This window comes from Carassius carassius, chromosome 18, assembly GCF_963082965.1.
Source record: "Carassius carassius chromosome 18, fCarCar2.1, whole genome shotgun sequence".
Taxonomy (NCBI): Eukaryota; Metazoa; Chordata; class Actinopteri; order Cypriniformes; family Cyprinidae; genus Carassius; species Carassius carassius.
The window spans coordinates 25,869,356-25,895,363 of record NC_081772.1 but is presented as its reverse complement, the minus strand read 5'-3'; the positions used below and the strand labels follow the sequence as shown (position 1 = coordinate 25,895,363).

At 41.2% G+C, this 26,008-nt stretch overlaps 1 protein-coding gene across 6 annotated transcripts in view; it reads left to right on the top strand.

Annotated features, from left to right (window-relative positions):
* The window catches only part of LOC132092750 (pumilio homolog 2-like), a 142,832-nt gene that overhangs the window by 103,363 nt on the left and 13,461 nt on the right, over positions 1-26,008 (top strand). For 3 of the 6 annotated variants that reach the window (XM_059499129.1, XM_059499130.1, XM_059499127.1), the window contains exons 16-20: positions 282-411; positions 11,370-11,504; positions 11,743-11,880; positions 15,470-15,595; positions 25,809-25,880. In XM_059499129.1, coding sequence (XP_059355112.1) covers positions 282-411; positions 11,370-11,504; positions 11,743-11,880; positions 15,470-15,595; positions 25,809-25,880 — 601 coding nt within the window. The remainder of the gene's footprint in view (positions 1-281; positions 412-11,369; positions 11,505-11,742; positions 11,881-15,469; positions 15,596-25,808; positions 25,881-26,008) is intronic. The other 3 variants (XM_059499128.1, XM_059499132.1, XM_059499131.1) reach the window with 3 other exon arrangements.

The following is a 26,008-nucleotide window of genomic DNA, read 5'->3' as shown; positions in this document are numbered from 1 at the left end:
TTGCTGTCCAGGAGGTTGTTCTGTACAAGGAAAATAGAAAGCTGGTTGAACACAGCTCGCTCAAGTGTCTCTGCAATGAATGGAAGGGAATTATATTTTAAATAATGCATCTCTGGAAACATTGCAGCAATAGCAGTTGAACACTATTAAAACACTATTGTCATAAAATGTCCTGAAATTAATAAGAGTTTGGGAACGTTCTACTTATTCCTTTAAGTATTCCTTTAAATTTACACAAACACTTTTTGTGTTTAATGTAAGGTCCTTTTCTCAATGTCCAGGTTTATTCAGCAAAAATTGGAACGTGCAACTCCTGCAGAGAGACAGATGGTGTTTGGGGAGATCTTACAGGCTGCTTACCAACTTATGACCGATGTCTTTGGGAACTATGTCATACAGAAGTTCTTTGAGGTAATTTCATTTTAAATGTTCTACCACAGTTTCTAAGGGCTGCGTTTCTAGGATATTCAGAAGTCAATGGCAATGTAGCTAAATTTGGTTGTCAGTTCACCTTTTACTCCTTAATCGCATTCTGTACACACACAATTCACTAAAATACGGTAGTGACGACCGCATTTGACAACTAGGGGTGGGCGATATCTCGATATTTAAAACATATCGGGATATTTTTTAAACACGATATGGATTTTGACATCGTATATATCGATATATTGTTTATATTTAATTCTGATTCCGCCACTTTGCTTGTTTGTCTTCTCTGTGCTGTGCTCGCCCCCCGCCTCCTTGATTTTGTTCCCCCTCCCCTCGCGTGCTGTCTCATAAACATGGCGGCGTCCGCAACCAGCCCGGACATGGCAGAACTAGTATTAAAAAAAAAAGACAACTGGCTCCATTATATGGAGATACATCGGTTTTAAGGCGTCGGGCGAACAGCAGGGAGATGTCTACTGTAGGGCCCTATGATTTCCGCGATGCAGAAAACGCGGACGGAATCGCGCAATCCAGTCATAAAAACGTCTCACGACGAGGGAACACCTCGTCGTGACCCATGTCTGAGGCATACTTTGAAAAACGCCAACGTGTTGGCCGGCGACAGCCTCTGACGTCACTACCGGCGCGACTATAAATACGCGCCCGTAGGACCCGTCACTTATCTTCTTCGTGAAGCTTGCGTCCGAAGCATGGCAGGGAGCTAGAAGACTTAGTGTCTCGTTCGCTCTCAGGGAACCATGGTTACATTCCCTGAACTTTTCGACCACCATCTCGACAGAGGTACCAAAAAGCTCAGAAGGCGAGACCGGAGCATCGAAAAGAAACCCCCTTTCTTCCCTCCCGATGTCTGCCAGGTTCACCCACAGATGTCTCTCCGTTACCACCATGGCCGCCATAGACCTACCCATGGCGGAGGCGGCCTGCTTGGTAGCACGGAGAGAGAGGTCTGTGGTGCGGCGCAGCTTGGCTACCTGGTCAGCTGAAAGGCCCTCGCAGAATTAAACACAGAATTAGGTAACAATAAAACATATGGTGAAGAAACAAATAAAACATTTCATAGGGCCCTAAACGTAATATTTGGCATATTTGTTTTTACAGTAGTTTTTGGGGGGTCATTTTTCCTGTAAAGATATCGAGATATATATCGTATATTGAGATATAGCAAAATATATTGAGATATATTTTTTGCTCCATATCGCCCAGCCCTATTGACAACCGAATTAATTCCCGTCAAATACAGGTAGTGACAACCGCATTTACAGTAATTATATGCGGTGTGTACGGAACCAAACTGAACAACTAGTTGATGATGTCACGAGAAGCACGCCGATGGGCGTGTATTGTCAGGCGTCAAGTGTTTACCTCAGGTTTGACAGGATGGCTGAGTTAGCTGTATTGTGGACCAAGCAGTTCGGTTAAGGTTGTTTAATAACAACAGTTTAAAGAACAAAACTAGTACGCCTCTCCCAATGACATGAAGCACAATCATTTCGGCAGGACACAGCATCACAGTATGGTAAGGGGAGTAACATTTCCGTTACATGCTTGAGGTATTCGGCCAAACACAACACCCTGGATAGCTGGCCAATCAGTATAAACTTCGCTTTTCAGAGTGATGAGCTTTGTAAAAATCAACGCGTTCCAGAAAGGCGGGTATAGAGGAGCCTTAATGTACAGTATGCAGACCTGCCAACCTGTACGCATTTTGTGTAGCGGTTACGTATTTTGACCTCAAAGTACGCTGGTATGATTTGTCACTCTAAACTACACTAAAATCTAGTGACACCTCTGAACACACGCAGTACTCAAAACAAGCAATGGATAAAGATGGAGAGTTCAACCAATCAGAGTGTTGTTTTTTTTTTTGTTTACATAATTTCTGTATTTAATTTCTCTCCTAGTAGCCTATAGTTTATAGTTTCATTTCAGAGCTGCTCACGCTCACCCCGTCAGATGCTCTGACAGAAAGTCTGTGTGTGTGGCTGACAGAGATGCTGCTAGTAAGTAACTTGAGTAACTCGAGTAAAGTAACTTTTAATTTATTTTAAATCTCACGTCAGGTTCTTTTGCAATGAATTTTTTATGTGACACAACACGTTTACGTCACCCACAAAGCGGAAGGAGACACAAGCGCTAGGTCCGAAATCGCATACTGCAAGGAGTCAGCAGTGTTTTGATTTGAGGGCGCGGGCAAATGTAAAGAGAACGTCGTGGCGTGTGTCCATTGCAAGATAGAGCTGGCATACCACAACTAGGGCCCTATGATTTCCGCGATGCAGAAAACGCGGAGGGAATCGTGGAATCCAGTCATAAAAACGGAATTTACAGTTTAACGTGGAATGGTACGGAATTTGCCAAATTTTAAATTAATTAATCAGAAATAGGTCATTGCACTTACGTCAAATCATAATATGGACTAATATCTGTAAATATTAAGCCGGAACAGTCTATTTAAATATAAATCCTGCATGTTCTGTATGTCTCTGTTAATGAATGGAGCAGAAGCACGACTTCCTTGATCACACACACTGAAGTGCGTGTGACGCTCGTGGTAAATTCAGCGTCTGCTGTCTCACTAAACAAGGACGTGAACACATGAACAACATCTCCAGAACTGCTCTGACAGTCACTTCATGAGCATTTGAACGTTTGATTTAAGTAAAACGTACTCTGTTACTAAACGTAACCTCGGTTCTCTCTAGAAGAGCGAACGAGTACTGCGTCTTAGCTAAGACGCTACGGGAAAAGTCTCTTTTCACGAAATACTGAAGCAAAAAATTATCCTTAATTTTGTATTTTTGTAAAGCGCATTTGCAGCAGTACACAGCCATAGGCGAGACGGCTCGTTCGCTCATTGGCTTGTTCTACGGCAACTGCACAGCCTATCGAGCGCGGGCTGATGCAACATCAGACAAATAAGGGCGCCTCACGCCCTTCTTGCCACTTCCCACCGAAACGGGTGTGGCCCAACCTATAAAAGGAGATCGAAAAGGCTGACTCACCAGATTTATTTCATCGCCGAAGCGAACCAGAGTGAATCGTCAGCACGGCAGAGAACGCAGTACTCATTCGCTCTTCTAGAGAGAACCGAGGTTACGTTTAGTAACCGAGTACGTTCTCTTACAAGAGCTCTCTCGTACTGCGTCTTAGCTAAGATGCTACGGGAACCCAATGTAAAACGCCGTGCGCGCAGGGATCACACACCAATAAACCTGAAGCAACGCCCAGGATTTACAGTGCACAGTCACCTGAGGGACTCACAGAGAGTCCAGGACAGAAAAGGGAAAAAGCCCTCCGTCCTATATCTAGCAGCATCCGTAGATGCGGCAATATGACATCACACAGCCGAGGCAAGGCCTGACCAATGTGGCAATGCGGGTCTTACGCAATACTGCCCATATAACAGTCGGCAGCGCATAGCGCCCGTGAACTCAGAATTCCCCTCAGGGCCCTGATTCGACTATACCGACAACAGCCTTGCTTGCAAGGCGGGGACCTCCAGGTTATAGAACCTGATAAATGTAGACGGCGAGGCCCAACCTGCCGCCATACATACATCCTGCAAGGAGATCCCAGTAGACCACACCCACGATGAGGCGACGCCTCTTGTGGAGTGTGCTCTGATGCCCAACGGGCACTGAAGGCCCCTGGAAGCGTAAGCTAACGCTATGGCGTCAACTATCCATCTGGATAGAGTCTGTCTCGAAACAGCCATTCCCTTGGAATGTCCACCGAACGAGACAAACAGCTGCTCCGTCTGCCGAAAGGCAGCAGAGCGAGACACATAAGCTCTTAAAACCCTGACAGGGCAAAGAAGACTCGAGTCTCCATCCCCCCCTGACACCGGCAAGGCAGACAGGGCAATAACCTGAGCCCGAAACGGTGTGTTGAGGGATTTCGGCACATAACCGTGCCTAGGTTTGAGTATGACCCTTGAGTCATTGGGCCCAAACTCCAAGCACGACTGGCTCACCGAGAGCGCGTGCAAATCACCCACACGCTTCACAGAAGCGAGAGCCAACAAGAATACTGTCTTGAACGACATATGCTGAAGGCTAACCGATTGGATAGGCTCAAAAGGGGGACCCCTCAAGGCCTCCAAAAACCACCGCGAGGTCCCACATAGGGACTGACGGAGGTCTGGGAGGATTCAGCCTCCTAGCTCCTCTGAGGAACCGGATGACTAAATCGTTCCTTCCTATTGACTGACCGGACGCCGTTTCAGAAAACGCTGTGATGGCCGCCACATAAACTTTGAGCGTGGATGGGGCTCTGCCCTTATCCAACAGCTCCTGTAGGAAGGAGAGGACCTCCGTCACCTCACAACTAAGGGGTGAATATCCACGAGCTGTGCACCAGCTGGAGAACACCGACCACTTCGAGGCATACAGACGTCGTGTCGATGGAGCTCTAGCCTGAGTGATTTAGCACTCCCACTGCGAGATCAGCGGGTAACCGTTGAGCGCCCACACATGGAGGGACCACAACTCCGGTTGAGGGTGCCAAATCGAGCCCCTGGCCTGCGAGAGGAGGTCCCTCCTCAACGGTACCGGCCACGGGGCGACATCTGCTAACTGCATCAAAACTGGGAACCATGGTTGGTTCTTCCAAAGAGGTGCTACAAGCAGTATTGAACATCTCGTTTCTCTCACCCGTTCTATCACCTGCGGAAGGAGGGAGACGGGAGGGAACGCATAAAGCGGGCAGCACGGCCATCTCCGTGACAGCGCGCTTTCGTTCTTGGAAAAGAACGCGGGGCAGTGAGCGTTTTCGTGGGATGCAAAGAGGTCCACCTCCGCCATGCCAAATCTCTCCCACAACAGCCGGACTGTTTGCGGGTGTAGAGACCATTCGCCCGTAGGAACATTGCCTCTGGACAGCCTGTCTGGACCCAGATTCTGCAGTCCAGGCACATGCACTGCTCTCAGCGAGCGCACGTTGCGCTGAGCCCAAACCAGGAGGCGTTCCGTCAGCCTGCACAGGTTTCGGGACCCGAGACCGCCCTGGCGATTTATGTAGGACACCACGGACATGTTGTCCGCACGGACTACGACATGGTGATCCTTGATATGGGGACAAAAGCGCGTCAGCGCGTTCTCCACTGCCAGCATTTCCAGGCAGTTGATATGATGGAGCTTTTCCCGTTCTGACCATAGGCCAAAGGACGGTCTCCCTTCGAGCAGCGCTCCCCATCCCGAAGTGGAGGCGTCCGTCGACACCATTTTCACACTCGGGGAAGTCCCCAGGCTTACACCTGATCGGTACCAGCCGTTCGCTGTCCAAGGTGCTAGAGCTGCAACACAGCTCTGATCGACCTTGAAATGCAGCCGGCCAGACGCCCACGCTCTGCTCGGCACCCGAGCCTTCAGCCAGAACTGCAGGGGGCGCATGCGGAGCAGGCCCAGCCGCAGAACCGGAGATGCTGAGGTCATGAGATCCAGCATCTTTTGACAGTGTTTGAGCGACACGGTCGCGCCGCAGCGGAAAGAACTCGCTGCGCGTTGAATACCCATCGCGCGCTGTGGTGACAGCCGCGCCGTCATGGAACACGAGTTCAGACCTATACCCAGAAACAGGATCTTCTGACTGGGGTTCAGCGAACTCTTCGCCCAATTGACACTGAGGCCGAGCTTCTCGAGGTGATCGAGTAAAACGGCCCTGTGGTCCACGAGCTCCGCTCGTGATCGGGCCAGAACCAGCCAGTCGTCCAAATAATTCAGCACTCGTATGCCTCTGAGTCTGAGAGGAGCGAGCGCTGCATCCATGCACCTCGTAAACGTACGAGGAGCCACGGAGGACTGTAAACTGGTATGCCTGGCCCTCGAAGGCGAATCTCAAATATCGCCTGTGGTTTGACGCTATCTGTATTTGAAAATACGCGTCCCTCAGATCTATTGACATGAACCAGTCCCCTCTGCGAATCTGCGCGAGGAGTTTCCTGGTCGTAAACATTTTGAAACTGCGTTTCATCAATGCCTTGTTCAGCTGTCTTAGATCCAGTATGGGCCTGAGACCCCCGTCTCTCTTGGGCACCAGAGAGTATCTGCTGTACAGCCCCCCCCTCGCTTTGAGCTTGAGACACAGGCTCTACAGCCCCTTTGCTCAACAGTTTTGATATTTGATATATATGTGTGCTACTTCTGTTTTGACCGTAGTTTCGACGCGCGCTGATAAGCGCGGAGGGCGTCGAAAAAAAACTGTAGCGAGTAGCCTCTCTTTATAATGCCTAGCCTCTCTTTATAATGCCTAGCACCCAATCCGAAACCCCTGGAAGCGCTGACCATGCATCTGCATGAATGGCTAAGGGCTGGATGCGAAGCGCGCTCTGTTGACCGGGCAACGACGGCGCTCGGGTGTGCTGCGCTTTTGAGGCGAGGAGCGCGCTGATCACAGCGGGCAGATCGCTCCTCCTCGACCCCGTCCCGGCTCTTAACCGACTCCGGGGGAAGGCTGAGCAGGTCCCGTGGGACTCGATATGTCTGCGAGTGACTGTGGGCTGCATATACCACTTTCAACTCGTTGTCTGCCTGTGCAGAGCGTACGTGCACGGGCCTCGTTTTTACAGAAGCCACGCGCCGTATGTGACATAGTGTATGTGGGCACTGGGGAGTGGGCACGTTTACTATGCGGCGCGCTCGACCGATCTGTGTCGATCTTATGTGCATGAGCCCTGTGTGCAGGGCTGTGCTTACATGTGGAGATGGGCACTGAGGAGTGGGCATCGTCACTGCATTTATAGCACCATCGGCCGTGGCCGGACGAGCGTGCACAGGTTTTTTTTTTGGTTTTTTTTTACAGAAACCACATGACGCGTGTGACATAGTAATTGTGGGCACTGAGGGGTGGGCACGCTTACTATGCAGTGTGCGCGATCGACTTGAGTCGCTTATATGGGCGCAGGCCCTGTGTGCAGGGCTGTGCTTACATGTGGAGATGGGCACTGAGGAGTGGGCATCATCACTACATTTATAGCACCATCGGCTGTGGCCGGACGAACGTGCACGGGTTTCGTTTTTACAGAAACCACATGACGCGTGTGACATAGTGATTGTGGGCACTGAGGAGTGGGCACGTCTACTATGTAGTGCGCGTGATCGACTTGAGTCGCTTTTATGGGCGCGAGCCCTGTGTGAAGGGCTGTGCTTATATGTGGAGATGGGCACTGCGCAGTGGGCATCGTCACTACATTTATAGCACCATCGGCCATGGCCGGGACACCAGAAATTACACCTTTTTCGGGAAATATCTGGGCAGCCGTGATAATGGTTTTCGTGTGCAGGCAAGCGGGCAACCGTACAGGCTTGCGCACTAAGCTCCCGGCCTCACCGTAATCCTCTGCCGCGGTCCCCGCGGCGCGGGGCGACGGCCGGTAGAGCGAGAACGGGGGTCTCGAGCTGCGTTGCTGAAGCTGTTGTGATAACGGCTTTTGTGTGCAGGCAAGCGGGCAACTGTGCAGGCTTGCGCATTGCAGAAAACGCTGAGACAGTCACAATTCCTGGAACTGAAACAGCGGCGCGCTTGGGTGAGAGCTCGGCCACAGCGGAACTCGTACACCTGCGCTTCGATGAAGCAGCCATTGTTAGTAGTGCCGACGCAGCGTCACACAGAAGGCTTTAGATGGCAACACCGCTTTTGCCGCCGTCCAGCAGAGGGCGGACAAAGGTGCGTCGCTATCGCCTGTTCCACCGGCGGAAGTGAGTGGTAGTTCCTGTTTTTAGCATCATCAGTGTGGAGAATGCTAGTGAGACAGATGAACGAGTTCGCGCTGAATATGGAGCGTTCCAAGCCTTCGCCACCTCTTCATGAAGCTCAGGAAGAAATGAGGCGGGCTTTGAGAAGTACGCTCATCCGAAAGGGAAATACCATCCAGCCGGGAACAAGAGGGGGGGCACTGGTGCAAACCACTCGCGGCTGAGACTCATCACGGCCAACACGAGCATTCGCCCCGGCTCCTTCTCGATGTCAGCTCGTCTGCTGGGCTTCTGAGCAGAAGGCGCGAGATCCTCGGAGCTCGCCCAGCCCTCACTGCCCGAAGCTTGCAGAGAGCGCGTGTCCTCTTCCTCCGACGTGGCCCTGAGATCGACTTCCTCGGACGACGCGCCGGCAAACAGCGGGCGCTGCCCACCGGGAAGCGATGCGGGGGGGGGCGGTGAAGCAGGGCGAACCGGCGAGCTCGGTTGAGCTGAAGACTGTTCCGGAATCCGCTGGAAGCGATGCTTTTACGGCGCCTCAGCGCAGCGGAGAATGCAGGCTCGGAGAAAAAGGCCAGGCGAGTCCTCAAAGTCACCATGGCAACAGCTCGCAGTGTGGGCATCAGCCGTCAGCGAGCGCGAGCGCTGCATGATCTTCACCCAGGCAGGAGACACAGATGACGTACCGGTCTCCCTCGCTGAGTGGGGCTCTGACGCAGGAAGGCATCTTAAAAAAAGACGCGAGCTCTTTTACGAGTGTGTGTCGCAGGGCAAACACACACACACACATAAAGAACAGCTTGGAAATAACAGAATTGAAAGGATATAGGCGCCGGATAGCGCAGCAGGAACGGCAATGGAAGGCGGCGATGCCAGCAGCTTCAGAATGGCTCGTCCTGCTGATGTGCTTTCTCAGACAGCGCTTGCTTCCTCCGTGATCCAGCGATGCGTGAGCTTCGCTGAAGAGATGAAAAATCAGGTGAGTCAGCCTTTTCGAGCTCCTTTTATAGGTTGGGCCACACCCGTTTCGGCGGGAAGTGGCAAGAAGGGCGCGAAGCGCCCTTATTGGTCTGATGTTGCATCAGCCCGCGCTCGATAGGCTGTGCAGTTGCCGTAGAACAAGCCAATGAGCGAACGAGCCGTCTCGCCTATGGCTTTGTACTGCTGCAAATGCGCTTTACAAAAATACAAAATTAAGGATAATTTTTTGCTTCAGTATTTCGTGAAAAGAGACTTTTCCCGTAGCGTCTTAGCTAAGACGCAGTACGAGAGAGCTCTCGTAAGAGAACTAGCATCACATCACATACACAGAACTGTAAAGGTACATCAACCCGTCAAAATAAAAGTCCGGTGTCCTGACATTTTATCCTACCCATCAGATTTTCCTACCAGTTTATTATTGTTTCACTTTCACAGCATGTTAAACATCACTCTCTTACTTGATCTTGACAAACTGTGCATTATTTGAAAGTTTAAAGACTCTAGCTTCGATATTTGACCAATGTTTTGATAAAACATTGTTGCAGTGACAGTTATTTAGTAATTTATGTCAGGAGTGCAAAATAATAAATCCGTATTATGCCTCATTTTGAATAGAAATTTACCACTCTTTCATATTCAGTCATGTCAGCAGTGGTTTATTTGTTCACATAGACTCCCCGAACAGCGTCAATAACGATTTATAGACCAAAGATGCGTATCTGGGGAGATATGTGGATATATTTACTGATGTTTACTTCATATTTCTTCATACAGAATTGTCATTTCTATTCATTTTCCACTGATTTACGCGATCGGATGATAAACAGCCTCTCCCACTGCTGTCTCTGTGTGTGTGTGTGTGTGTGTGTGTGTGTGTGTGTGTGTGTGTGTGTGTGTGTGTGTGCTGCTCAGTGCTCATGCTGGGTGTCAGACAAACTCTATTTGGTCCTTCGCCTTGTTAATCTATAGAGTGTCATAACCGGACACCGCCACATCGTGTCACATGTTTCCTGTACACTTCCTGGTAGTTTTCTGGCCATAACAACACTGATACACCTCTGTACACACGAAATATCCGAATAATATACCCGCGGTTACGATAGTAAAGCTTGGTATGCGATTTTCTTGAGATCTGGGGCGTTTTTATTAAAGAAATTCAAATATGTTTATCTGAAATGCTAACTTATGCAGCGATTGTAAAAGGCTATAAATAGCATATTTTTACAACAGTAAACAACCAAATTCCACCCGTGATCGCAAAAGGAAGTTATTACAAACATTTGATCGGGGTTTAAAGTGAGTTTTGAGTAAAAGTGTACTAATAATTTCATAAATTGTCTGATGTGGCTTGATGCTAACGTTAGCTCTAATGCTACTAATAGCAGGTGCATTTCTTGTTCATAATGCATTTCTGTCACAATAATTCATGTAAGGTCATAAGAAAATGTTTTGTTGTATTTTTATAGTAAGACTTTTGATAAATAAGGGTTAAATGCTTACTGAGACTGAAGTGAGATTGCAGTTTAGTGGATTGTAAAGCTTGAAATACTACAAAAAACTTTGTTATAAAGGTGGATATAAAGCAAAAGAATAATGATAAAAGAATAATGCGGATAATGTGTCATACCTGGCGGAGGTGTGAAAGACTCGTTTGGTGAGAACAATAGAATCACGAATGGGGGAGTTTTAAGAGAAAGACACAGACAAAGCACACAGGAGTGTTTACATGTGAGATCTTACAGAGATGACAAGTGCCATAAATCAATCAGATTAGCCTTCTCTAAAAACACATGACATGACCTTAGAAAATTTTTCATAAAATTCAGTTTTACAGATTAGATTATGAAATTTTCATATGAAGCTTTGGTAAGACTCATGGCTTTAGCTGCACTGTGTTTATAAACTCTTATCCTACATCAACAATTTTTTTTTATACATTTAAAAAATGTTTTTAATATATTTATTTTTGTTTTTATGTTTGAGCTTATATATTTCTATTATCATAACAGTCTGAGTGATTCTGATTCCTGAACAGTAAACTTTGAAGTGTCAGCTTAAAAGCAGAAACCTTTTTATTTTGGGTATGTCATTTCTGTCTCCATGTCAAAAAATGGGGGGTGACTGATAAGAGGTTAATGATTGTGAAAAAAAAATAAATAATTAATTTTAGCTTTTGTGTGTGATGACTTCCATGATGCATTTCTGTCTTTAAGAGTAACTGCTTTCTCTGAATATTTACTACAGTTCGGCAGTATGGATCAGAAACTGGCACTTGCGACTCGTATCCGTGGTCATGTGTTGCCTCTGGCTCTGCAGATGTATGGTTGTCGTGTAATTCAAAAAGCTTTGGAATCCATCTCTTCTGACCAGCAGGTAATTGTAAGTTGCCTTTGGTTTTCTTTCCATATTACACATTAAACAACAATGTTAGGGATTGTTTGATTGTACTGTAACTTTCTAAAGTAGGCTACAGTCCAATAGAATTTTAGAAACTTTGTTTAATACATTTAAGTCTACATATGTTTAATGTTTAGAAATGGTGGTAGTTCTCAGAACTGCAGAATGAGTAAAATTAAATGTTAAATTGAAGGTTTAAATGTTTTATTTCTCATGTCAGAGTGACATCGTAAGGGAGTTGGATGGCCATGTGCTGAAATGTGTGAAGGATCAGAATGGAAATCATGTTGTGCAGAAATGCATTGAGTGTGTCCAGCCCCAGGCTCTTCAGTTCATCATTGATGCCTTTCAGGGACAGGTATCAGCTCCACAGACACTTAAAACACCCAGAAACAGGATTTACTTGCATGCTGGTGGCAGACCAAATATTGATGCATATTAGTTCATGTCTGTTAGCAAGTTTCTTTAAGAACCTTTGTAGTCTACTGTAGTCTTTATCAAAGGAAAATGCCACCTTCTTTCAATATTCCACTGTTCTTCCTTCAACTTGGACGAGTTGATGCAAACCTCTCCCATCGCAGTGTGCACAGTCAATCCCTGTAGCGCACAGTGCCACTATGCTGGCATTTAGCTTAGCACCATTAATTCTTTAGGATTCCAAAAAAACTTCCCCTTCCCCTCTAACTTATAAGTTATACTTTTTTATCTGCTTAGAAATCGCCACGTTTTGTTTTGTATAACCATACTTTCTCGTGTAACCACTCATGTAACCGCTTTTAAATAGGGAAAACATTATAACAAAAATAATGCAATTTTTGTGCTATACCATTTATACCCTGGTAGAAATTTTCTGGCTATATATTTTTTGTGTGTGTTACAAATTATTACAGGGCTTAAAGTTCTCCGGCACCGTGCCGGATTCCCGGTGTGCAGCGTTTAATCCTATATTAAAAAAAAAAAAAAAAAGAAATCTTGTTGAGTATCACTTTTGAGTCCATGCGTTCGCCTACCAATGGTATGAGAGGTGCAACTTTCACTCTCAACCAAACTAACATTAGTAGCCAGTCAGAATGTTTTGCTTTTATAAACACGATGCGCGCATAATAATATTCAATTGCAGAGTCGCAGCCCTGATGAATGGAGAAACGCGACAAAAAGCTGTTGGCGAAATGGTCAAATATATCCATCTAGCGCGTATTTACATAGAAAAGCTCATTATAAAGCAGCGGAGCTTTGTAAACAGCTCAGAGTTATCATGTCATCTCCATAAGAATGATATGATTGCCAAAACATATTTACCGGGATTTCTTAAAAGGTCCTTTTCACACATGATCTATTAATGGTAACTTTACCAGTAATTTACCAGTAAAGACTGTATATGTGAAAGGGGATAAACTCTTCCTCTGTTTACGCTGTGAATTTTAATTGCTTAACTAGATTTGTAACGTAAATTATTTATATACCTTTGCTAACACCGCAGATATATCAAGCTACGTCTAAATATGCCTTTGTATTGTACATCGTGATTTCAAAATAAATGTTTCTGCACGTGGCCAAATATTAAAATTTAATGGATTTAAACATTGTTTAATCAAGCTGTAAAGTGAAACGTCACCGCCCTCTGCAGGTATTGGTTTTAAAATATAATGTACTTAAGTTATGTTCATGTTATATATATGGTGAGCGTGATTTCACCAAGTACATCATGTTCCTGGATCAACATCCTTGTTGATCCTGGAAAAACAGTCCAATCAACCAATCAGAATAGAGATATAACCTTTCAGAAAATATCTGTTTTAGGCTTAAAATCAGGGTTAGGTGCTTCTACGCCCTTGTCAATTAGCTATCATTTCCCACTGATTTTAGGAATAGATTATATTTATATTAAGTCTTATATATTTTTGGACAGTAATGTTGATCCAGGATCAACAAAAGATGTTGATCCAGGAACATGTCTTACTTGGCAAAATCACGGTGACCTTTATTTGAGCCAATTATTATTGCCTCATTGTTAGTTTATATATAAATGGTCATACTAAAGCCTGGTTTTCCCTTAGGTCTGTTTGTGTTACTAAAAAAAAAAAGATTACTCAGTTGTCAAAATAATCAGTAGATTAATTGATTACCAAAAGAATCATTACTTACAGCCCTAGATTAGTTAAAATATTTCTAAATACAACTGCATTTTTACTTTTTGTAATAAAAAGGCAAACATTTTATAGAAAACTTCTTAAAAACAGTATTAAAATATTGTCACATTCTAGTGAACCAAGTAACTGTATTAGGGTGCTTTCACATCTCTAGTTCGGTTCATTTGGTCCGAACCAAGGGCAAACAATTATACACCGGAGCATTTTTCAGCTTTTTTGGTTCCTTTTCACACCACACTGATTGCTTTGGTCCGTACCAGTTGAAACGAACCAAAATGCAGTCACATGACAACATCCACATCACTCATTGGCCATGATGAAATAATAATTGGCCTCATAGAAATTTGGTCTGATGACCATGAGCATGTCAGAGTTAAGAAGAATTTATGCACGCCTCCGCTTGAAGTTACGAGCGATGCCCGCTCGCCGTTTGCAGTGCATTAGAACGTTGGTTTCAAGCTGCATCCGCGCTTCATTATAGAAATGTATTGTTTGCATATTGTGGTGTAGACAAACAATGTAATAGATTATGGCCAGGGACAAAACCAGCCCACGCAGTCTTCTATCCATAGTTGTGTTGTCTCTGTGTTGTTTGCTGTCTTTTCCTCTTATGTTGGAATTTTCCTGCACGTAAATTCTGACCAATCAAAAACTAGTTTAGGAAATACGTCATGGCCAATGAGTGATGTGGATGTTGTCATGTGACTGCATTTTGGTTCGTTTCAACTGGTACGGACCAAAGCAATCAGTGTGGTGTGAAAAGGAACCAAAAAAGCTGAAAAATGCTACAATATGTAATTGTTTGCCCTTGGTTCGGACCAAATGAACCGAACTTGAGATGTGAAAGCACCCTTTGTCTCATCTCATTAGCTAAGTGTGTTGTCACACAAATAGTGTCGATAAGCGGAGATATAGCTCATGATTTTCCAAGTACAGCTTTCATTCTGCAGGTCAATCATATATTCATGAAAAAGAAAATCAGTTTGAATAAAGAAAGCAATAACTTTGCCATAGTATCCTTTCAAATGTTAAAGTTGTCACAGTCATTGCATCCTTTGCATGTGTTGCCCCGCCCCCGGAAAAACCTTCAGGCTCAGGATTTGTTTTTTGCTTTAACCCCTGTTATTATCTTTTGTGCTCTAGAAAGGATCTATAGAAATAAAGTACTTACTATATACCAGTAGACAGGACTGCTTTGTAACTTACACCTGGAGCCAGTTGCATAAAATACTTAAACTAGTATTACATGTTAGTCATCTAATTTATTTCTTTAAAAAATGCTCATACGTATCAAAGTCAGTTATATTAAAACTTACATTGGTCTAATTTGAAAAAGTAAACATAAGACTGTTCATCCTTTATCTAACTGTTAGTTGTTCACACTAGTACTTAAAACAAAGGTTTAACTTGGTAGTTGTATCTATGACTGGGCCTCTCTGTGTAATGAAGAAACCGACTAATATGAAAATGCTGGGTGAGCCATGCCATGAGTAAAGATGTGAATTTAACATTTAAACAGTTAATTTAGCTCTACTTCAGGCTATGCCTAGTTGTTTACGTTTTTTATGATCTTGTCTTTTAGTTTGACTTTCATTTTTAAACAATATGGAATAAAAACAGTAATTATTTTGTTAACTATATGTGACAGGAAATTCTCATACATTACAAAATGATTTTGGTTATACCTCCCTGACCCTATATATTGGTTTTTAAGAAAATGATCAGTGATGTAATGTCTTCTGGTGAACTGGATGCAGGATAATGTCTGTTAATGTGTTTTTGTGTGTCTGTGTGTAGGTGTTTGTTTTGTCCACTCATCCGTATGGCTGCAGGGTGATCCAGCGTATATTGGAGCACTGTACCCAGGAGCAGACCCTGCCCATCCTGGAAGAACTCCACCAGCACTCTGAGCAGCTGGGACAGGTATGACTTCCTGAATGTCATTTGGCAATTCTGAGAATCTCTGATGTCTGTAGTTAGTTTCTTATTGTGTGGCCTCTTTTCATTAAAAAAAAAATGTCAAAATTTAAATAATGCACTGTTGCAAAGACCGAGCTTCATTTACCATTATTTTTCTATATAAGCATACACTAGATAGAATTTGACTGGTGTGCTTATAACTATTGCACTTGCATCTATTGCAGCATCTAGTGCAAGTCACAGTATTCCAAAAGAAAAAAAATGCATCGTTGAAGTTAATGCATCTCATTCTTTCAATTTTTGTTGCAATGTTGTTTTATTATTATTATTATTATTATTATTATTATTAATGTTGAAAAGAGCTGAGAATTTTTTTTTTTTTTTGATAAATTGAAAGAACAGCAATGTAGGTAACATCATATTAGTCATTTTTATTTATCATCATGTGTGCTAAATACATTTTAATTTCTCATTAAATTCATATAAATTCTCATAACTAGCATTTCCAAAGTGTATATTGTTTATGTGCTCTCAAATAATCTAAATGATAAACTATTAACATTGTTGTAATGGCCACTGATACTCAGAACATTTAGATGATGTGAATGAAACTTCATAATGTTTCACTTGATTATACATTTAGTCAGCAATTATAGTCATCAAAAAGTCATCATATATATATATATATATATATATATATATATATATATATATATATATATATATATATAGACTTATGTTTATGATCTCTGCTGGACAAAGCTCTTCATTCTTTTTTTCTGAGGAAATCCAAAACTCAAATCCTGAGGTAATCATTAGCGCAAAGCAAACAGTAAAATAAAAAAACTTGAACAGTCTCGTTGCTTTGTTTTCTGTGGTATGGGCATAAACACACTGCGCGCTTCACGTGGAACATTATAATCACAATAGCACGTTCAGAGCATGGTCACATTAGATATAATGAAAGGAAACATGAAAGACGGACATTGCGTTGTTTTCATATGGATTGCTTTATCTCAGAATATTTTGTTTTCAGTAGCAGTTGCTTGGTTTAAAAGTAGACATGTCAAGGTTTCTATAGATATATCTGTCATGTCTCTTCGTTGAGTATGCACTGAGTTACAGTTTACATTTTAATGACAGGTTTCTAAATGAAGATCACCGCAGACCAAGGCTGCAGACAGCGCACCTTGTTTTTCTTTACTTTATAAATGCACAAAGTTTTGTTGTTATTATGTGTATAAAAAAAGTAGACCCTTTACAGATTTGATTACTGTATTGCTCTTATCTGTGCAATCAGAACTGAAAGTGTAATTTAAGTTGTCTTAAATTTATAGATTGAAAAACCAGAATTGCGATATGGCTGAATGTGAGGATTAAACTTCAAAAGGCTATGATTTCATTGAATAAACGAGTGCTGCACCTTCAATATCCGGTGCTGCACTGCTTTGTGTTCTGCCATTAAAGGGATCGTTCACCCAAAAATCAAAATTATGTCATTAATAACTCACCGTCATATAATCGGACACGTCTGACAGAAACGGTTCTTGATTCGTGAATGAGTCATTATCTGGCTCGGCTCGGTGTTCATCTTCAGTTCTCTCTTCACAGCAGTTCAGTCAGTGTACTGTTTGAGTAAATGAATTACTCCGCGATTCAGTTCGATTTGGTGAACTGGTTCAAAAAGATCCGGTTACATCGAATGATTAGTTCGCGAACCAGATATGACAAACTGCTTTGTTTTGAACTCTCTCACAACAGACATGGAAGAGAAGACAATGCTGAATAAAGTCGTAGTTTTTGCTATTTTTGGACCATTTTTCTTACCTTTCTGGACATGGACAGTATACCGTACACACAGTTTCAATGGAGGGACTGAGAGCTCTCGGACTAAATCTAAAATATCTTAAACTGTGTTCCGAAGATAAATGGAGGTCTTACTGGTTTGGACCGACATGAGGGTGAGTTATTAATGAGATTATTTAGATTTTTGGGTGAACTAACGGGGAAACAATATATTTCTACCAAACCCTCCACCTACTGGCACAGAATGAATGAGCATTTTCAATAAAAATGTTGTTTTGTTTAATTCAGACCAATGCGAAAATCGACCCATGTTTTTACCCTGCAAACACACGGAGATTTAAATGTAAACTGGTGGATCGATAAGAAGACAATGCATTATAAATATCTAAACCTAGGGTTGTGCTATATGTATTGTCTGCAATATCGTAATTAGCTATAGAGTATAAAGCTAACACAAAACACACCTACAGCGTGCATGCATTTAGAGTGTGTTCACTGCATGAATTAATCGGTCTATTAAAATGCATTAAGAATCATCACAATTTAAAATAGGGGGCAGAAAATGTATACATTTATATAATTTCATATAGTTAATATCACACGAAGAGTGACAATATTTTTTTTTTTCTCCAAAAGCAAGCAGGATTACAAATGTGATATTTATTTTTATACAACAGTTCAATAAACAAGTAGTTAATATTTGAGAATTATGTATATAATTTTGTTTTCAATATTGCACAAACCTAATTTATTTAATTAATGGATATAATTATTGATAATTGTTTAAATTAATATAATACTTTCGACTAATACTTTTTGATCCATTTTCTTAACAAAAATGCTGGGATGTAAAGTATAATTTTATAAAACTTTGTTTTTGTGAAAACTTATCTAAACTGTAAATGCTTTTTACAGTAATTAGTCAGTTTAATATGGTACTCATATGGTATTAATTTTGTGTAGGTCTTAAAAAAGGTTTTAAAGTCTTAAATTTGAGCTTAAAAATCCTGCAGAAACCCTGAAAAACATTCCGTGTGAATGGGTCCTAAGGATGCATCCAAACATATGACTGATTACATATGGTCTTCATGGCAAATAACGTTTACTCATGAGACTCGACTAATGCTCAGTTAATTTCAGTGAAATGTTAGCATATTGCTGAGCTAACACAACTCTGTTCTTAACGACCCTGCAAAATTGTACAGTTGTGATTTCTTATTGAAACTAGAAGTTGGGGAGAATTTTTTTTTTTTAATTGCCAATAGATTTTACAATCATTGTTTACTAGGGCTTGTCAAAATACCACTTTTTGAGCTTCGAAGCTTCTGTAATAATCAACACTTCAGAGGGAGGGGGGTGAAAATTCTTCTTTCTAATAAAGGAAGGAATATCTGTCTGGTTGCATTTTTATTATCTTGAGAACCGTTCATCCAGTCGACTTTGTACATGGTGGTTGAGCTGTTGCAGAACCAAGGGAGTGCAGTGCCGCATTTTGGTTCAATATTGACATGCTACACGTTCAGATTTAATCAACTTTTAATAAGCTACAGAAAAAGAAAAAAAAACTCCCCTCACGCAGGCAGGGCTTATATGCTCCGAGAACGGACACCTTGCACTAGCAATACAAAACACACAGGTCTGTTAAGAACGATACTTTTAATTAGGGGTGGGCGATATCTCGATATTAAAAAATATATTGAGATATTTTTTAAACACGATATGGATTTTGACACATCGTATATATCGATATATTGTTTATATTTAATTCTGATTCCGCCACTTTGCTTGTTTGCCTTCTCTGTGCTGTGCTCGCCCCCGCTCGGTCGCCTCCTTGCTTTTGTCCCCCCTCCCCTCGCGTGTACAGAACTAACGTTAGTCAAAAAAAAAGTCTCAAAAAAAGGACAACTGTCTCCATTATATGGAGATACTTGGATACTTGGAAAACGTGGAGGGAATTGCGGATTCCAGTCATTAGGAGTGTAACGGTACGCAAAAATCACGGTTTGGTACGTACCTCGGTTTTTCCAAAGTGTAAAGTGCAGCAACAACAGTTTCAGTTTTTAGACCTGCTCAGATTTCGTTATTACGTTGGCCCGATCGGAATTAAGAGCAAAGGTCTGTTTAAATGCCGACGGGAGCTGCGTTTGAATTACAATCGTTTTTTTCCTAGTTGTAGTGATGTTTACACTCGCGTGATGCCTTTTTAAAACCTTAGGCCGGTGACACACTGGCATACTGCACCTGTCAAACATAGTCTATTTTGCCGTCAATACGGTTGACGGTGTCCTTTATCAGTAGGCTTTATATTTATGCTCAACATGAAGTATAGATATTGTTGTCGTGAACACAAGATCCTGGTCTGTGGGCGGCCTCCCTCTATGTCACCTACAGCAGCAGACTCTCGCGAGTATTCACACTGGAAGCGTGTAAGTACAGCATCACAGCAGCGGCTGCAAAGCATGTTCGGCAGACAGTATAACCAAACAATGGTTATAATTCTTTCAACATTTGTTTTTATAACAATACACCATACTTTCACCCAAAACGATTAATTAAAAAGTTTAAATGGGTAAATACATATTTGTTATACTTAATTTTCTTTTCTGGCATAAATGTGAAAACTAGACATTGGCATTGTTGTTAAAACTCTTGACATGCTTATTCTGTGCATTTTGAGCACGTTTTGTGTTAAATCACATTTATTGTCCATCAAAAGTGTGCTTTCACTTTAATTGAGCGTGAGCAGCACAGCAAAAATAGACCGGACGCCGAAACCCTCGCTGCACTGCTGTTCATGCGCTGCTCCTGCTTGGCGCTCACGCGCTGCTCCTGTTCCCGGTGTGAATGCACTCATTGATTAACATGGACGCCGAAAAAAAAATACACGCTGCTTGCGCGCTGCTCAGGCTTGCGGTGTGAAAGAGGGGTGAGAATCAGCTGCAGGGCGGGATTTGCGTTGAACGTGGAGACTTCCGCCACTTAATATGTTCGTTTGGAAACACGAAAATGTACCTATGTTCCGAATACAAAATATTGCATTCGGTACACACGTGCACCATACCGAAAGCTCTGTACCGAAACGGTTACACCCCTACCAGTCATAAAAACGGAATTTACAGTTTAATACGGAATGGCACGGAATTTGTCAAATTTTTAATGAATTAATCAAAAGTAGGTCATTGCACTTACATCAAATCGCGATATGGACTAATATCTGCAAATATTAAACCGTAAAGGTCTATTTAAATATGAATCCTGCATGTCTGTGTTAATGAATGGCGCAGAAGCAAGTCTTCATTCATCAAACGCACGGAAGCGCGCGTGCTTCTGTCATCTCACTAAATCAGGACGTAAACACGTGAACAACATCTACAGAACTGTTCTGAGAGTCACTTCATGAGCATCTGACCGTTTGATTTTGATTTGATTTTGATTTGAGTAAAACTAGCATCATATCACATCATAGACTGTAGTATCACATACACAGAACTGTAACGGTTCGTCAAAATAAAAGTATTTGCCAGAAATCTATTACTATTGTTCAGCAGAATGTACATAGCCCACTACTACTACTATTAAAAAGAAACAAACATAATTTTTAAAGGAATAATCACACATTTCTTCCATGTTTTATTTTTAATAGTAAATCCCCTTTATTTACCAAAAAATAAAGTTTGCTTAATTTTAAATAATTAAAAGATAAATTAAATGAATGTCTTCATTCGATAACCAGAAAAATGTAAATACACAGAATTTCTGAAGGGAAAAAACATTTGACATAAGGCTATTGTAAGAATTTGTGTAGAATTTTTAAGAACTAATTAAGTTGTTTTTATGCATTTAAATAATTACACGCTAAAACAGAATTAGGTAACAATAAAACATATGGTGAAGAAAAAATAAAACGTTTCATAGGGCCCTAAACATGTAATATCTGGCATATTTGTTTTTGCAGTAGTTTTTGGGGGGTTATTTTTCCTGTAAAGATATCGAGATATATATCTTATATCAAGATATAGCAAAATATATCGAGATATATTTTTTGATCCATATCGCCCATCCCTACTTTTAATATAAACACATTATTAGGCAGGCTACTGTACTGTTTGTCTATTTTTATGGGTGCCGTATTCGTAAATTAAGTGCACATTTTTAACATGTTTAAAATTACTGATTAACATGGCAGATAAAAGCAGCTTGTCTTTTTTTTTTTTTTTTTTTTTACCCCAACAATATAGCCTTCTATAGGTGTACTACCAAAGACTATAGAATAGAGACTTTGGTACTACTTACAGAGCTTGATGTGCTGTTGTGGCAGGCAAGTTTCAATTAGCATATTTGGCACACTGCCTTTATCTTGTCCTCATGCAATTTAAAGTGCTCCCATACAGCTAAGGTCTTCCAGATGAACTGAATCATGGCGTTCACTTACGGGCGATTCATAAGCCGCTTTTCCAGTATTGGGTCAAACGGTTCTCTTTGCTTAACCGTTTTATTCCATGCCAGTCAGCATGGATACGTTTCATTTTCCACTGTGGTGCTGACAACTGAACTCTTTGGAATGCAATTAGGTCTGTAGCTATCGAATATTTTAGTAATCGAGTATTCTACCAAAAATCCCATTGAGTAATCGGATAAAATGTGTTTTTGCTTAATTAAAGTGCAATATTAATTATGCAAGAGAAAATAAGACTCCTGGGTCTCTTAAAATTAACAACTAAGTTTCCTTTTTTAGAAAAAAATAAATTTTTATTTTTTAAATGCATAGAATGCAATGCATACATCAAAAATAAACATTTAATTATTACCCATTGTTTCTCTGTCTGTACTTGTACTGTGAACAATGACAATAAAATTGACAGATCAATTAAGTGCATTTAAGTGCCATTCAGTTGGGGTTTTTAATAAAGCATTTTCTGAGATGCACATTAAACATTAAACACATAAAACATTAATTTACTTTATCTTTTAATTATTGAAAATTACTTTTCGGTAAACAAAGGGGTTTTACTATTAAAAATAAAACATGGAAGAAATGTTGTGTGATTAAACCTTAAAAAAAATGTTTGATTTTTTTTTTTTGTAGTAGTAGGCTATGTACACTGCTGAACATTCTTTAACCGGACTTTTATTTTGACGGGTTTGCGTACCTTTACACTTCTGTGTATGTGATTTGACGCTAGTTTTACTCAAATCAAACGGTCAAATGCTCATGAAGTGACTGTCAGAGCAGTTCTGGAGATGTTGTTCATGTGTTCACGTCTTATTTAGTGAGAAATCAGACGCTGAAATCACTGCAAGCGTCACGCACGCTTCAGTGTGTGTAAATAAACAGAGATGTGCTTCTGCTCCATTCATTAACAGAGACACGTAGAACAAGCAGGATTCATATTTAAATAGACTGTTCCGGCTTAATATTTACAGATATTAGTCCATATCGTGATTTGATGTAAGTGCAATGACCTATTTTTGATTAATTCATTCAAAATTTGACAAATTCCGTGCCATTCCATGTTAAACTGTGAATTCCGTTTTTATGACTGGATTCCGCAATTCCCTCCGCGTTTTCTGCATCGATGAACTCATAGGGCCCTAGTTGTGGTATGCCAGCTCTATCTTGCAATGGACACACGCCACAACGTTCTCTTTACGTTTGCCCGCGCCCTCAAATCAAAACGCTGCTGACTCGGACGCAGCGCTTGTGTCTCCTTCCGCTTTGTGGGTGACGTAAATGCGTTGTCACATAAAAAAAAATCATTGCGAAAGAACCTGACGTGAGATTTAAAATACATTAAAAGAGGCTTTGAGGCGGAGGAATTTGCCTCGATCATTTTTTGTACTCAAGTTACTCGAGGAATCGTTTCAGCCCTAAATGCAATACAAATGCGTCAGTCATTGCCTCGGTAATGCAGGTGTAATATAATATTAATATAACAGCAATATGGACTATGATCAGATATTTCTGTTTTTGGGATTCCTTTTTTATCTGATATTTACTTCATACAATAATAGAAAAAAAGGCTCAAATCTGATGTGAAAAATCAAATAAACAAAGCGACGACGGGTATAATATCAATATATATATAGCCACTTTTCCAAGGAACTAGGGACTTTGGGCTGGTACTCGTGTGTTTCCACCGCAGGAACCAGGAACTAAATGAATGTCTGGCAAAAAAAATGCCCTCAAAAAGTCCCTGCTGGCGAGGTAGTACTTTTTCAAAGTTCCGTAAATTTTTGGGGCGAGACTTGGGCGCTTAACATGCTGATTGGTTGAGTTCACGCAGCATTGTGATTTCAACCACCATTTATTCAGATCGTTTCCAAAACATTACTGTTATTGTGTAATGAAATGTAATTTTAAAAGTATTTCAGGTGAGAATGTAGTTGTTTAAAAGTCAAATCTGTGGTTTATTTATAAACACAGCACCTATTTGAAAATATTTTGCCGATTTCGGAGACGGTCAGCTCCACGCAATCAACGGGAGCTCAGTGCTCATGTATCCGCCGAGAGCAGTCTCACCTCGGCTAGTCCTTCTAATACGTGCCGCTGGCTCTGTTGTCTCTTTAGTGGTTAAACATAAAATCGTTTTTTAAAAAAGAAAAAAAAAAAGGCTTGGTTATAATATTTTGCTTCATTGTAATGGTTGTATATATACATTTCCCTGAACGATTGTTTAAAAGAAAATGAAAGGAGTTTGGCGTGACTTGCCTGGAATGCTACAAAGTCGTGAGTCATGGTTTGAAGTCGTGACTTATGGACTCAAAAACCTGCCTGGAATGCAGCATAAGCACGATTGTCTAACCCAGAGCTGTTTCTCAATGCAACGCCGTACCAGGCTCACATGGAAATACAACTGTAACCGTATCTGACAGTCCTTAGAACCGTTTGGCCCAGTAGTAAAAAACAAAGCAAAACAACGGATATATTCAAGCGTGAATGAAGACCATTTCGTGGGTAATGCCAGGTGTTAAAAAAAGCAAACATTATTCAAATCTCAAAATTGAAAATCGAATGCCAACCCACTGAATGAATATTCGATTATTCTGATCCAGCCCTATTTTTATTATTATTATTTTTTTTTACAACTAGAGTGGTTGGTATTTAGGAGGAAGGGACATTATAATTCTGTAGTAAGTTTTATTTGAAAAAAAAAAGATTATTTAAGGCTTTTTAGGACACGGAGACAATATTTTGTGAGATTTTATTTTTAAATGTGTATATCTGCATAAATGTATAATGAGTGAAATAGAAGATAGTTCTGTGATTGCCTTATTTCTACATTATTAAATACATGCAGTGCTTCCCTGTAGTTTAAATCAAGTAACTTAACTTGCTGCCTGGTTTTAGTATTTTTGTAGTTTGTGCCTATGATGTCTAAAATGTTACCCTATTATAGTAAGAAAAAAAACGATCCATCGTTGCATCGCGATTCTCTCTCCAATGATTCTGAGCTTCGTTTTTAACCAGTTATGACACTAAGTTTGATTATAGAAACAACCGTATTCCACTTGCTTCCAATTCCTTATGCACATACACCACTCAAACCTTCTGTACAATAATCTTTCATAAAGTTTGTATTTGTATTTGTACTTGTATTTCAAAAGAGATACGTACATGAATGCAGCTTAAATAGATCTCCCGCTGTTCATGATGTCATAGTAAAAAAGCAACAGTAAAGATTAAGAAAAATCACTCCCAGTTCTTAAATCGAAAATGTCCAGATAATCTTAAATACTAAAAGCACTCTGTTTGTTATTTGTAATATGTTTCTCTACTCCTCTCTATTATTTGCTACTTGCTTGCATGTTTTGAAACTATATTAGTATAAAATTCTTAACTGTTTCAATTTTTATTTTTTTTAATTTGTAATTATTTTGAAAAGTACTTATGTAAGAATTTTCAGATTCTCAAGTAGGTAAACTAACTAATTAATAATGGGGGGAAAAGTAGATCTCATTCTGGAATCGGATCATGACTCCCAGGATCGGATCGTGAGGTGACTAAAGATTTCCACCCCTACCCTATTAGGCAGCTCAAGCCATTAGGACCGTGTGTGTGTGTAATGCATTATTATTATAATTATTAATATTTTATTCATTACAGTATAATTATGTTTTGAGTTTGGGAACTTTATAGACAAATACACTTCTTCATTGTTCCTTCTGTGTGAATGGAAAAGAGGCCATGCAATGAGATGAGCTTAGGGTTGTAGTACTTTGTGGGATAGGGTGGAGGCGATTGCATGATGTTTTCTGCATGACTTGTTTGTTAATTTTACACCTTTTTGCCTTCTTTGAAGTAGCATTCAATTGCTTTGAAGGATGTTCTTATGTCCAGTTAGATGTGCTGATGGATTTTTATGATGCAAAACATTACCTACCCCTTGCCCCCCTCACTTATTTTATCTAGAAGTATCAAGGCGTTTCATTGGAGATGACCCCCAAAACATATTATACAGTGTCCAGCGATGCACTGTTCAAGGTCAGAGTCACGTGCCTTCCTCCCACTCACAAGAACCTCCTGGCGTCTCCTCGTCTACCTCCTAACCAGCCTGTGTTTAACACCTTGTTGCTTCTCCAGTTGCTATTTACATGGCAGGGTTATTTTCA